Raw genomic sequence first — 15,585 nt, 5'->3', positions numbered from 1 at the left:
CTTCCTCGGTTCGTTCGATTAGAGCGACAGAATGCCCGTTTTCCGGTGTATTTCAATACTTAATCGGTAATTGGTGACCCAAACTACTGATGTGAGTCTAACTGTAGCTGTGTGAACGATTCCGGTGTCTAACATCTGGAAATTTCCACCAGGTACCTTTCGACGTCACAGACTCATGGATGGAGCCCAAGGTTGTATTTCCATAGGCAGCAAAATGCTAGCGCAGTATTTTGCTGTCGATTTTTCGACAAACACGAATGCCAAGAAGGCAGGAAAGCATTATCTAGAGTGCGTTCCTAAACTAGCTGGCAGCTAAAAATTTCGTAGGACACTTTGAAGCATATGCAGCAGTTACTAACTTGGTAACGTAAAAGAGATGGAAAATTGTTGACAGCACTGGGAGCTGTCTTGGGAACACGGTCTTGAGGCGTGTTGACACGGTGCTAGAAATCAGTTCTCGGACCGAGAAAAAGTTACCAGAACTCGTATCTTGTACACAGCAAACTCGGACGTAAATCATGGATCGAAAACGCGGATGAAAAAATGGATCGCGTGCCATTATTCATCCGCTTTTGCGATACACGATTTACGTCCGAGTTTGCTGTATACACGATACGAGTTCTGGTAACTTTTTCTCGGTCCGAGAGCTCGGACCACTGATATATATATACACTGGATTGGATATTACCGTATACTCTACGTGTAAGCTCGTGTGTCCAATTGAACACTTGAATTTCCGCCATCTTGTACAGAAAGTTGTCACAGAATGCGCGCTAGATTTGAACTGCGTAAAATATGCTATTTAAATCTAACGATATATTCGTCACACAAAAAAGTTTTTGACGAGTAAAATAATGTTTGATACATTAAATGAAGAACAAATCATTTTTTCGAAGGTATATTATTATTTACAATTATATGATGTAAAAGATCATTAAATAATATGACGAAAAACTTGTATTTAAGCGTGATTTTTCTTTATGTTCAAAAGAAGTCCTCAATTCTAAGAAGTTTCCGTCCATTATCCTTTATCCTATGGTGGGCTGAATTTCATACGGATTATTCAAAAATTTGTATAACACTAATTCAACCGTTAGGGAATTCATTTACCATCCATTGATCATCAAAGTGGAGCTTAAGACATGTAAAAAAAGTTTTGAATTAAACTATATCGAATTGGGTGAGTAAAAACTTTATTCAAAAATATGGAGAATAAAACATTCCTTGCAAACGTTAAGGAATTTTTATAGAGTTGCGTGCGATAAACCACAACAATATAATTAGTAGTATCAATCCACAATCCATTCACATGAAGAAAAAGTTACAAGCACAATCAAAAGAAAATAAAAAAGATGTACATATCTGAGCATGCAAATCAGGTACAAATGTGTAGGTTCTCATGTAATTTGGTTACATTCACTGTGGTGGGCCGATCGGATTCATCCTGAAATTCGGTCTGCTGCAAGTTTTCACCTACAGATAAGTTACTAATAAATAACGACAATGGAAATACACAGAAATGTGTCACACACGATTTTTCTGTAACAGAGCACTTTATAATCTGTAGGTAATTAACCGCTTCGACGACATTGACGCAATAGTGCATCACATCAACGTGTCTTTATGCACACTGAGTTTTCTCTGACCTAAAAGGGATTAATAGTTTCAGATCTTACCAAATAACGTTGGGATACTGCCTTTTCGTAAAGTTATATAATTTTTACTTTTCTTCTGAAAGCAAGAGAGTTCAAAGTGGTCGGAACACAGAAAGCTATCACTTGATGGAGACCACGGACCAATGTTTATATTTGCGATCCACTGCTTCATAATATCAGGTTCATCCAATGGGAACCTACATAACAAGCAAAGTTTAAATTTATTAATTCACACGTTATGTTGCATTGAGTAACGGTACTTACTTGAAGAATGAATAGCCACGTCCATATTCCCTTAATCGGTGACAAGATGAACACTCTGATTTTGGGTTGTCAAATATAGTTGGTACACTGTTCTTTTTCAATGTAATTAGGAATCCTGTCCTATCAAAGCAGTCATTTGTAAAATGAGCCGAACACAATGTGCTATTTCGGTTTGGCTTCCAGTCCTTCCTCTTCATTTCTTTTAACCACTGCTGAAGGCGCAACACATCTTTCACGGGAAATCTACATATCGAATTATAATTTAATCCCTGAGTCAATAATACCCGAGTTTTCAATTTCAATTATAATAAGATCGGTTCATAATTCAAATATTGTGAATTTTTACTGACACGATTCGTACGTTATAATACTCGTTAAATATAATTAGTAAATACTTCGTATGCTGACATAACCTCTGCAAGTTATCATTTGCAGAACGCTTCAGCGCTGTATACTCACTTGTGAAATGATAGCCCACAATATTTTCATTGCTTTGTTTTGCAAAAAACGCAGGTACTCATTGTTACCTCAATAATTCTTACTGTAATTTTCCAACACAATCGATTATATACACATACATATATCACGTATATATTTATATATATCTGAAGTGACAAGAATCTGTACAAAATGGCTACCGTTCAATTGGCGTGACGGCACCACGCTTAAATCCAATCCAGTGTATATATATATCAGTGGCTCGGACCGATTACTAGCACCGTGTCAACACGCCTTTATAGCGTTTTCCACTGGTTGCGCTGAGGGCGCACTGGCTCGAACAGGGGGCACTCGTTCCGTGCATGCGTCGCCCGGCATCGGGGCAAACCAGCCCCCTGACACTAACCACTGCTCGTATGCTAAAAAAAAAAATGGGCGCGTGTACTTATGTACGCGCGTGAGAAGTTATACTTCTTTGGCATCATTGAAAAATACACAACATGTCAAAATCTTTTGTCACACAATGATAAAGAAAAGAAGTATGTAATAAAAAACAATAAAACAAATAACGGATGTCTTACATTATATTTAAATAATCTATTAAATTTTTGTCACGAGCTTTGGAAGTTATACTTTTTTAGGCGCGTTATGAAAAACTGATGAGAGTGAAATTTCAGGATGCGCGCGCATCACTGTAACACAAAATTGTAACACAAAATTAACAGGATGAAGTTGCCCACTCAACCGAATTCATGCGCGCGCATCACTGTAACACAAAATTAACAGGATGAAGTTGCCCACTCAACCGAATTCATTAAGTCTCGAAAAAAAGCTAAATATTTATCCACATGGTTTTAGTTTTTAAGTCACAACACGTGTTTTATTTTCATACAAGTGCGAATTATATATGTGGCAATAAAATATATTCAGTAGTGATTTAAATTGAATATTTGGATTAATATTATTTACTATTTGTGAATATTAGTGAAAAAATTGTGCTAAAATACTTTTTCAAGTACTCCAATATAATTGAGGTTAGTTATCCGTATGTATTATTTATTGATATAAATTAAAATATCATTATTTAATATAATTAATACTAAATATTATTAAATTATAAATGTTGAATATTTATTATTGGTTTTTTAATATTTACAAAATGAAGAAATAAATTTAATAGAACATTTAATAAAAAGTTCGTGACAAAAATTTAATAGATTATTCAAATATAATGTAAGACATCCGTTATTTGTTTTATTGTTTTTTATTACATACTTCTTTTCTTTATCATTGTGTGACAGAAGATTTTGACATGTTGTGTATTTTTTAATGATGCCAAAGAATTATAACTTCTCACGCGCGTACATAAGTACACGCACCCATTTTTTATCAAATGTTCTATTAAATTGATTTCTTCATTTTGTAAATACTAGGGGCTTCGCCCCTGCGCGCTTCGCGCGCCAACCCCATCTCGGCGCTACGCGCCTCGTTGTTCGGCGCTTCGCGCCTCACTATTTCCTTACGCATTGTCTAGTAGACAGGCGAATTCCTTCATGTTGATTTAATAACAGGTCCTGCACTTGCTGTCCACTTCAATTCCTTCTGTGCTTACTTTTCTTTTTTTCATCAATCTAAGCTTCCATTCGTTGGTTGAAAATTGGTGTTCCTTCTCTATTGATATCTGTCTATCTCCTTGACTTGCTGAATTATTTTTGCTACCGCTCTGCCCGTTATTCTCCAAAATCACCTTCTTTATATTTTTTTTTTTCTCTGTATTTATGATGCTGTTCACTCCGTAAAACACCTCTTTTTCTTGTGGTCAACATCTATCATGGTCGTCCTCTTGCCTGGTTATAGGAATATTTGTTTATTATTATTCTCTGGCTTATTTGGTTCTTCGCACTTAAAATTTTATTTTCCTTTTTCCTTTGTGATACTTCCGACCATCCACCATCTTCATCGCCTTGTCTGCTGGTTGAAACTCCTCCTTTCTGTTCGTTGTTTGAAAAGCCAGTATGATATTTTTTGTTCGCTTCCCTATATTTTCGCTGTTGTTCCCGTCGTCTAATTTTTCGCTCTTCTATGTACATCACATTGGTTGGTCGTCCTCTCGATTTATTTTCCGAATCAATCATCGCAATCGATTCTTCTAATTCTTCGACACCCTTCGTTGAATTATTTTTACTGCCGCTCTGCCGGTTATTCTCCAAAATCACCTTCTTTATATTATTTTTTTCTCTATATTTGCGTTGATGTTCATTCCGCAAAACACCTCTTTCTCTTGTGGTCAACATCGATCCTGGTCGTCCTCTTTCCTGGTTATACGAATATTTGGTGGATATTATTCTATGGCTTATTTGGTTCTTCGCACTTACAATTTTATTTTCCTCATTCTTTTTTGATACTTCCGACCATCCACCATCTTCATCGCCTTGTCTGCTGCTTGAAACTCCTCCTTTCTCCATTGTCATCGTAAATCCTGGCTGTCCTTTTGACTGTTTGGTGATATGTTTAGATTTACTATTATTTGATTGTTACTTTTCATACTTATTACTCACTATCTGAATTTTATTTTGGTTCTGCAAGACATCAAAGTGTCCACTCTCTCCGTCACCGGTGAAGAGTAGCGAGAATTGTGTTCCATTTTCTGATCCGATCCGGTGTGGATGAATTTGTTCTTCGCGATACTCGATTTAACATATCTTAAAAATTTCCGCAGCTGCATACATTGCATTTTTATTCATATGTGATTTGTAATCACCAGGTCACCTAATCACAGCACCGTTTGACTCATTACCTGTAATAAAACCCGCAAATGTAGACCAATTATCCACTATATTTGAAACGATACTCAGTCTCACCTCTGCGTGTCGATCTTGAGTGCCGTATACACAATACGCCAACGCGCGAAAAAGACAATTCCTGTCGGGAATCATCGTTATAATTTTCGTTTGCATGTTCATTTTTTGCGCGTCAGAAACAGATACCTATAAAGATATTTGTCAAAGACTGTCATAAACAGCCGATGACAGCTGTCAAAGGGTTTGCTAGATGCTTTTTATTTTGTTTTCGGTATCTCACCCCACCGCCAACTTCATGCGTATACTATTGTTATTATAATCTTTTTTTACTATTGTTATTATAATCTTTTTTTACTATTGTTATTATAATCTTTTTCTACGTTCATTTGTTTGAAACTTTTTTATTAGATAGAGAGATTAAAAAACCAATAATAAATATTCAACATTGATAATTTAATAATATTTAGTATTAATTATATTAAATAATGATATTTTAATTTATATCAATAAATAATACATACGGATACGGATACGAGACTTAATGAATTCGGTTGAGTGGGCAACTTCATCCTGTTAATTTTGTGTTACAGTGACGCGCGCGCATGAATTCGGTTGAGTGGGCCACTTCATCCTGTTACTTTTGGGTTACAGTGATGCGCGCGCATCTTGAAATTTCACTCTCATCAGTTTTTCATAACGCGCCTAAAGAAGTATAACTTCAAAATTGTACGCGTCTTGTCCCCGTTTTTTAGTTCCTCTACGTGGCGCTAGTAGACTTCTGACACGCTTGCTGCCCTCGCCGACCACGCGCAAGCTCGTCAGGTAACTACTAGCGCCACTAGTGGTGGAAATTGGCGGCAGAATCGAGGGACATTTTGCGAACCACTTTTACCAGCGTATGTCAGGGGGCTGGGGTAAGCCCTCAGAGTGGAACACGCCGTAAAACGTATAAAGCATGCAGACTAGAGGTAAGGTGGCCGAACGCAATGCTAGCCAAATGGTCGGTGAAAGTGATGAACGATCCGCGTATTGTAACCACTTGGCGGCGCTACCACTGCGGGCTTCGTCAGCGCGGTGATTTTGAATCGTCGATCCTCACGTATGTATCACTGATATATATATACACCAGTGGTATGTATGCTATTCGTAACCAGGCGCTAGTATCGCTTGCGAATACGTCCCGAACTACAAGATCTTTCATCGCTTTCACGAACCACTTTTCGACGATTCCGCCATATGCGTTCGGCCTTCTTACCTCTAGTCTCCATGGCATAAAGGTAGACTAGATCAGCCCCCTGACATACGCTGCTGAAAGTGGTTCGCAAAATGTCCCTCGATTCTGCCGCCAATTTCTACCACTCATGGCGCTAGTAGCTACCTGACGAGCTTGCGCGCGGTCAGCGAGGGCAGCGAGCGTGTCAGAAGTCTACTAGCGCCACGTAGAGGAACTAAAAAACGGGGACAAGACGCGTACAATTTTTTAGTATACGAGCAGTGGTGAGTGTCATGTATATATATATCAGTGGTCAGGGGGCTGGACAAGCTCACCATTTCTTCTAAAACAGAAATAACGTGACGTTACTTGACCGACTACGTGACCGTCAGTTTTTGAAGCAAATGATAAAGAAGCCAATTGAACAAGCGCAACGGTAATTTTTTGTTTGTAAATAAATGTCATATATGTTAGGCACGAGCATACAAGGGCAAAAAAAAAATTGTACAATTCCACTGAAAAGATAAAAATTAATAAATAGCAAGTCAATTTGTCCCAATCTCCTGAAATATACCTAGCAGTTAACCTCTAAAAGCTGAAAAAATGTGTATCTATACTTCGATATCGGACATGCTGTGGATTACTCCTATGAAATTGAAAATTTTGGGAATCTCTCCTCTATCTTTCGGCTCTAGCAAGTCATCATCACTGCTAGACGAAGGTGAAATTAGATCTAATAAAAGAGTTGCTGTTACAGCATCTACTTAGACTCTTTCACGATCGGCAGCCATAATTGCACTGCTTTGGCACCGACTCCCGATTTCAGGGCAATATTTTACGCACTCCGTGCTAAATTCAAGCTACCAATGAAACACGTTGGAAATACGAATCTACCGCTAGTGCGCTCTCAGTTCATACTCAGTGTAACCAATGGAAACTGCTATTACATACAGTAGCGGGATTCCGTAACTCTCTAGCGACGATTATCGCTATCGTTAACGCCTCCTATTGACAATTGTCGCTAGTGGTGATTCTGTACGACGCAGTTAACCATATTTGTCGCTAGTTCGAATCGCTAGGTTACGATAATTGTCACTCGGCTAGCGATGGATATGAAAGTCTCGCTAAGGCGTAACGATAATCAGTGACACAGTGGACGATAGTATTGGTGCAACAACGTGTCAATGTGTTGCGCGTGAATTTTTCTATAGCCCTCAAAATAGTACTTAGATTTAAAAAGGATTGAAAACTTCATCATGCAAGTAGATATGAAGATTCACTTCAACGAGCAATTATTTTTAACATACTCCTAAGGTTACGTTGACTCAATACTCAATATCTTTCCAAATATACAAGTCCATATACCTATAAGATATCATAAGGGTTGATTAAATAATAGTATTTAATCAAATCTCTCGATGGCTTTTTAATATAAGAAAAAAGTGTGTGTCAGCTCCAACGCAGAACGAGCGATAATTATGATCTATATCGAATAGAAGAAGTGGGTAAATGAACGCATCTTCCAAAATGATGAGAGAAACAAACATATATCTGTAATTATTCGGATTATTCATATAACTTTGAAAATTCACAAATTTTGAGTGCATATTCGTAATAAGTGACCGCAAAAACCCATGAGTGCCCACTTTCGTTCCCGTCAAACGACTTTTTACATTTTCGGTCTGCCATATTGAATCCGCCATCTTGAATTTCCAACCTTTGAGTGCGGATTCGTAATCAGTGACCCTGAAAACCCCCGAGTACAAACTTTCGCTTTTGTCAAACGACTTTTTGCGTTTTGTTCCGCCATATTGGATCCGCCATCTTGAATTTCCAACTTTTGAGTGTCGTAATCAGCGACCCTGAAAACCCCCGAGCAGCCCTCTGACACACGCTGCTAAAAGTGGTTCGCAAAATGTCCCTCAATTCTGCCGCCAATCTCCACCACTAGTTACGCTAGTAGTTGTCTGACAAGCCAAGGTCCCTAGATTAGACACGTCAACACCCGTATTCATAGTCCTTCCTTGAGGAACAAGGATTCCTCGTTCCTCATTTCACGTTTCATAGACCTTCCTCGACAGAATAAGGAGCCTTATTGGCCTCCTTCTTTCAAGGCAGATCTCGAGCTTCCTTGAGGAAACCTTCGGCACTGCGATTGACTGTTTCGTTTTATGCAGCCAACGCTTGCGCTTGCGCTTGGCGTCTATGCACTTATGACTCGTATGACGCAGGATTACAGCCAGTCTACAGGTCAACTTCTTTGAGGTTATACACTCCCATCAACCGACGCAAATTGACAATGAGAACTAGGCAGTTCAAGTTAGATTTAAATATAGCCGAGTGGCGCTTCGATCAGCAGTTTAACCACCATAAGCAATCACATATCCCTAAATATGGGAGCTTTCCAGCAACGACACAGAGCGACACTGTGTCGAACATGGTGCTTTCCAACAACGACACAGAACGACACAGTCGGACACAGCTGCGGAGCATGGTTGGACACTGTGTCGGATTCATTGCTGCCAATTTTTTAGTTAGAGATTTTAATTTCGACGCATGGTAGTGTTTATATTTATTTATTAAATGCAATGATAATCTACACGCGTTTCACAAATGTTTTTGATGTGAAACATCTATAGCCGCACGTAAAACAGATTTCTGGCGTGGCGACGCAAGCCGTGGCGACGCGTCGCCACGCTATATGATGGTAGTACGGTGTGGCGACGCGTCGCCGTGCGCAATCGACTGTGCATTGTATACTCCCGGAGTGTATACAGTGTTTTGTTTTTGTTTACTACAGTACACATAACCTGTGTTTTACTTGAAAACAAATTATTCTGATAATAAAATGTCTGACAGTAATAATTTAGAGAGTGAAAGTGATCAGCCTCCTGCAAAAAAAGCAAAATCACCCGATGACACACTATCAAGTCATCAGTAAGTTAATTATATTTTTATAATTAAAGTGTGCATTTATCTGTGCATTAAGCACGCGTATATTTGGTGTGTTTTTTTTTTTTAATTGATTATTAATTTTAATTAATTTTAATTTTTTTAAATTGATTATTAATTATAATTAATTTTAATTTTACAAAATAATGTCGATGTTTCACATCTGCCAGGCGTCCCGTGACGGCTCATTTTTTTTTTCCTGGAGTGCTCAATGATCCTAGATTTTTCGTATAATGCATGAGCGGACTCTAGTGACTGAATTAAGAACCTCAAAGCGTTCCAACAAGCACCAAGGCACAGTGTTCGACCGTGTAACACAGTGTCACACTGTGTCTCCTTGCTGGAAAGCTCCCCTTATGTCTATGGGTGCTTTCCATTTAGAGCACAGTGTGACACAGCGTACAAATATCTGTTGTAAGCGGCCAATCCGGGCAAAGGAATAGACCAGAAATGTTCACACCGTGTCATATTGTGCTCTAGATGGTAAGCATCCGTTGTCATACGAAACTTTTGGCGCATTCTCACTAATTTTTTTGCCCACGCGTGTCTTGAGCTGTCTAATCTAGGGACCTTGTGACAGGCTTGCGCGCGGTTCCCTCGGAATGCATTATGTGGGTTATATGTAATGTAAATACATACACGTATATCCCACGATTTGGGAAAAACAAATTTTCATTACAAATACAAATAAATAATAGCTTTAAATAATTGATACTTTGGAAAAATGTAGTGTTTATTCTTTGCAGCAATTATTCATGGTGTATTGCATTATACATATGCATTATACATAATGTGCATGGTATAAATGCATATATAATTCATTTTTCTTATGCCTGTAAATATGCATAAAGAGGATAAAGAGGAAAGAAAAATAAACACATAAAAAAATATTTCCGTTTAATTAAATGTTGATATCGTATGTACATTCATGTCGTGCAATGTTTCGATGCTTTTTTTTTACTTTGGTTGTTTTTTTTTTGTCCGGCGTTTAGACGCGTACAAAATTGTTGCATTCGCTTCGTAATCAAGCGTTGAATGATTTGAAATATAATGTCATGAGCATGATCATTACATGGAAATGATAGAGCATTATAATTGTGAACGTCTTCCAGAATGTCCTCGACAACATGCGAAGAGTAGCAATGCGCTTGAAAATTTTTTTCCAAAAAAAGTACCAAACGACACAATCGTGTGTTTGGATGAATGGAAGTACCTCGGTGCTGCTAATTACTTAAAATAGCTGCCGGGAGAACAATGTCATTTGCATCAGATTTTAGCAAAGCGTTTTTGCATCGTAAGCATTTGACCGTATTGCAGATTTGATTCGTCAAATCTACAGTTAAACAATACATAATACAATCAGCGACTGCAGGCATGCCATAATCGTGCTCGTTTATGTGGGTAATATTTTCGAAATCCTAATCTTCATGCAGGATAATTTGCTGCAACTTTTCTTTTATCGAATTCGAGAGCTCGATGTTAGTATCGAGATTCGCGTACATCATTTTTAGATCGGCAAGTGTGACTAATGGTTCGGTAGGTTTCTCGGTACTAATCGAACAATTGCCCGTCTTCGGAGGTTTCAAAACGCTGAACGTTGATAGGATTTTATAAATATTCAAAAACGTCGGCGTAGAAGGATGGTCGTCACAACGATCTGCTTGTCGCACAGTACCAAAAAACTTCTGTAGAGACGAATAAATCCAAAAACCAATAAAACATGAGTGAAATCATGTGAAAAAGCAAAAACCAAAATTCCAAAATACTGAAACCGATAAAAAAAAGGTAAGTTATTAGTAATAAAATGTGCAGATTGATATCGAGCTATGTCTCATGGTCATTCTAGGTTTACAAAAGAAAGGAATCCATTATAGAAAACTTCACAGTCGTAGACCTTCGCAAACAAACCTCCAATGGATCCTGGTTAACTCGACCTGTTAACACATACGGCAAACCGTAGTGCTATGTGAGATACACAACGAGATCCAATATTGATTGTAATGTTACGCGTAGACCCTCCGCTGTCTGTTTCGTCAGAAAAAGATCGCTAGATAATTATTTTTTTTCGACGTGTTCCTCCAAGCATCCAACTTTTGCAGCGACTCTTGAATTATCTGTGTATATAATGTATGACGCGTCGCCATGCGCAATCGACTGTGCGATTCTCTTCCCACTCGACCCGGCGCTAAGCCATCTCTCTCGTCCCTCTTACTTCGTGTTCGCCACATAACACTGACAATGAGCTCGGATACCTATAGTGTACACTCCATAGTGTATACAGTGTTGTTTACTACATCACACATAACCTGTGTTTTACTTAAAAACAAATTATTTTTCTAATAATGAAATATGTCTGACAGTGATAATTGAGAGAGTGAAAGTGATCAGCCTCCTGTAGAGAAAGCAAAATCACACTATGACACACTATCAAGTTATCAGTAAGTTAATTATATTTTTATAATTAAAGTGTGCATTTATCTGTGTATTAAGCACGCGTATATTTAGTGTGTTTTAAGCGCCAGCAAATGTGAAATCTACTCTCTTGGTAGATTAAAATTCACATAAATTTCATTGCATATAATGTTTTTAAATTGATTACTAATTTTAATTAATTTTAATTTCATTGTAATTAAAATTAATGCATTAAAACAATTGCTTAAAGAATAACTTCAATAAAGACTGACAAAAATCAGCTGATGGCGTGTAGCACACGAATGTTTTTCTTATTTGTTATTAATATGAACATTAAAAAATTAAGTAATTTTCTAATCATGGTGAAATTTATATTGAAACATTCATTATTGATATTTATAATTTACGATCTTTAGTAATATATTGCAATAACTAGCTAAGATTCTTGAGTTTACTAGTATATTAAAGCCAATTAAAATTTTTCTGTATATTTTAATAACATAGTTTTTATAAATATTTCATTACCCAACAATCATCACAGGGGTCACAAAATATTATTATTGAAACTGGACATCACCAAGATCAATTAAACACAAGACATACTATTAATGTAATGTAAGATTTTATTGATCTAATAGTACCAGAATATACTAATTTTTATTTTAGCTTCTTTCAACACTTATATATTTTTTTTTAGAATAAATAATAATAAAAAAGAACGTCAAAAACGATACAGGGAGCAGAACAGAGACAAATTGAAACAGCGTGAAGCGGAAAGAAGAAAACGTATACAATATTCACAAAGTATTGCCGGACCATCTACCTCATTAAACACGAATAGAATAGAATTGAATAATAAAGACATAATTACTGCTCAAAGTTCATCTGGTTTGGAAAAAATACAACCATCATCCATTCAAAGAAATGAGCAAGGTAATGAACTAAATGCTCTCCAAAAAAAAGAGAACGTCAACAAAGATACAGGGAGCAGAACAGAGATAAATTGAAACAACGTGAAGCGGAAAGAAGGAGGCGTCTACAAAATGCAGAAATGATTACAGAATTATCTACTTCTCCAAATATCGAATTTACAGAAATAATTAATGATCCAATAATAGATGAAATAAGTACAAATTCTCGAAGTGTAGCTGGTTTGGAAGAAATGCAGAATGTAGTGGTTGAAGTAACTCAGCAAAATGGAAGAGGTCAATCAAGTGCAAATATTACGGAAATTCCGAATAACTACAGTCAATTTAGATACCATAAATTAGCTCATGAATATTTTAACGATAACTTTAAAAATAATGAATTTGGACATGCTTGCTCAATCTGCGATCGACTTTGGTTTGAAAAAGATTTGAAGAAACCATCTGCATCTGGAAATATAATTAACACAATAACTAACGGGCAGAACGTGGATGCATTCAAAATTTGCTCTACTTGTAAATCAGCATTAGATAAAAATAGCATTCCTAATTTGTCTGTTTATAATGGATTTCACTATCCAAAAATACCACAGCATTTACCAAAAATAGATTTCATCACTGAAAGGCTTGTTTCTCCTCGAATTCCTTTTATGCAAATAAGAAGATTAAGGCACGTTCAAGGGCAATTCGGCATATACGGACAAATTATCAATGTTCCTGTTGCTGTTGATACAATGGTACGATTACTTCCAAGAGATGTCAATGATGAACATTGCATTTACGTACATATTAAAAAATTGATTCATAAAAGTAGTTTTGTTCATAGCCTAATTAGCATCGGATCAATTAAAAAATGGTTGGATTATTTGATTCGTACACCTTTATATCAGCATTACAAAATAACAGTTGATGAATCATTTTTTAATCAAGAAACACCACTGATTACACAACAGAACATTGACGAATTTAGTGAAAACATCGATATTGGACTGTTCAACAACAAACTTTGGTATGGAACGAAGAAAAATATTTAAGATTAGCGCCAGGGCAACACAATATTCCACAGAGTTTATTATTCGATGAGCATGCTGAAGAGCTATCATTTCCGAGTATTTATATGGGACACTTTAGAAAATTTAGGGATACAGTCAAAGCTACACCTTTTATGATGACATCTAGTGAACTGTGACGTAAGGATTGTTGAGGAATCGATCCCTATCATTTGTTATATATGGCTGTAAAAATAATGAGACTGCGAGTTCGTGACTGGTTAACGATCGCGTTTAAACATGTTGGTACAGATACCAATATAACTAAGGAACAAGTTCAATCCGAAGAGTATATTCATAACTGCATAGAGTCTAATTTAGCTTTTCTACGGTCAATACCGAATTCAGTTTGGTATTGGTCTGCAAGGAAAAAAGATTTATTCACAATGATTCGGCAGCTAGGGAAGCCAACTGCATTCATGACACTAAGCGCAAATGAAATAGGGTGGCCGGATTTATTAACATTGTTGCATAAATTAGCTGAAGAAAAAGAAGATATGCAAAATTTTATCGCATCGGAACTAAGTTTTATCCAAAAAAGTTCATTAATTAACAACAATGCTGTAACATGGGCTATTTATTTTAACAAGTTAGTTAATGTAATAATGACAATTTTACAATCAAAGAAGTTTAGTCCTTTTGGTAAGTTTAGAGTTATTAACTACTTTTTGAGGATTGAATTTCAACATCGAGGAAGTCCACATGCGCATATTCTTTTATGGCTGGATAATGCTCCCACAGATATTCTTGGAGAAGAGCAAAAACAAGTAATAGAAATGATTAACAGTTTAGTATCAGTATCAACGTCGGAAGCATCTGGAAACATAAAATTACTTACGCATAAGCATACCGTCACGTGCTACAAAAAAATTGGATCTAATTCTGTGCAAAAGTGCCGATTTGAAGCACCATTCATGCCTTGTAAATCTACAATGATTTTAATACCGATGGAAAAAACGAATCCACTTTACAAAGAACACTTGAAAAGATATAATGAAATTAGAATTAACTTAGAAAGTAATGACTATGACAGTATTGATGATTATTATGAAAGTAATAATATCAGATCAGATGAAGAATACAAAGATATACTAAGATCTGGTATTAGTAGACCAAGAATATTCTATAAACGACATCCGTCCGAAAAATGGCACAATACTTTCAATCCATTTGTTTTTAATGTCTTAAAGTTAAATAAGGATTCTCAGATAATTACTGAAAAATATTCTTGCGCGGCATATGTCGTCGAATATGTAAATAAGACCAACAGAGGCATTAGCAATTTACAACGTAAAATAATAGAAGTTATGAATGAGGATCGAGAATTCGATATTGTTGAAATAACTCGTAAAATGAGCGTTGCCATGCTAAATATTATTGAGATGAGTAGTCAAGAAGCTGCTTGGTATCTTTTAAGGTTACCAATGTCTAAATCATCAGTAGCGGTTCAGTATATTAACACTTGTTGGCCTATTGAACGACAGAGGATAAGAAAAACACAAAAACAAATTGATGAACTTGATAACGACTCTACTGATATTTAGAAGGAAGATTGGCATGACAAGTGTCAAAAACGGCCAGAAGAATTGGAAGCAATTTCTTTAGCACAATTTTTTTCAAAATATACTAAAAATAGAAAGGGAGAGTATGTCAGAAAGAAGCAGCCTCAAGTTATTCATTACAGAAATTATGATATGACTCAGGATTACAACGAGTACAGAAGAGAAATGGTGACCTTACATATACCATTTAGAAATGAAGACACAGAAATATTAACAGATATGAAATTCACAACTATATATGATGAACACGAAAATGAAGTTATAGAAAAAAGCAAAGAATTTGAGTCAAATATTGATATTCAAAAGACAATTG

The 15,585-nt window shown here is 36.4% G+C and overlaps 1 protein-coding gene and 1 pseudogene across 1 annotated transcript; one reads left to right on the top strand and one right to left on the bottom strand.

The window, feature by feature from the left end:
• Positions 1–882: 882 nt before the first annotated feature.
• Positions 883–2,600, bottom strand: LOC124295498 (THAP domain-containing protein 1-like). The gene is made up of 5 exons (XM_046745761.1): positions 2,558–2,600; positions 1,920–2,162; positions 1,677–1,852; positions 1,415–1,473; positions 883–1,134 (listed from the first exon to the last, which is right to left on the bottom strand). Exons 2-5 carry the CDS (start codon positions 2,114–2,116, stop codon positions 1,087–1,089), a joined length of 480 nt encoding a protein of 159 aa, XP_046601717.1. The 5' UTR covers positions 2,117–2,162; positions 2,558–2,600; the 3' UTR covers positions 883–1,086.
• Positions 2,601–8,993: 6,393 nt separating this feature from the next.
• Positions 8,994–13,695, top strand: LOC124295580 (annotated as a pseudogene).
• The last annotated feature ends 1,890 nt before the right edge of the window (positions 13,696–15,585 follow it).

Source organism: Neodiprion lecontei, chromosome 7 (assembly GCF_021901455.1).
Source record: "Neodiprion lecontei isolate iyNeoLeco1 chromosome 7, iyNeoLeco1.1, whole genome shotgun sequence".
NCBI lineage: Eukaryota > Metazoa > Arthropoda > Insecta > Hymenoptera > Diprionidae > Neodiprion > Neodiprion lecontei.
Note: the sequence above shows the minus strand (reverse complement) of the source record. Positions and strands in the feature narration are given on the sequence as shown.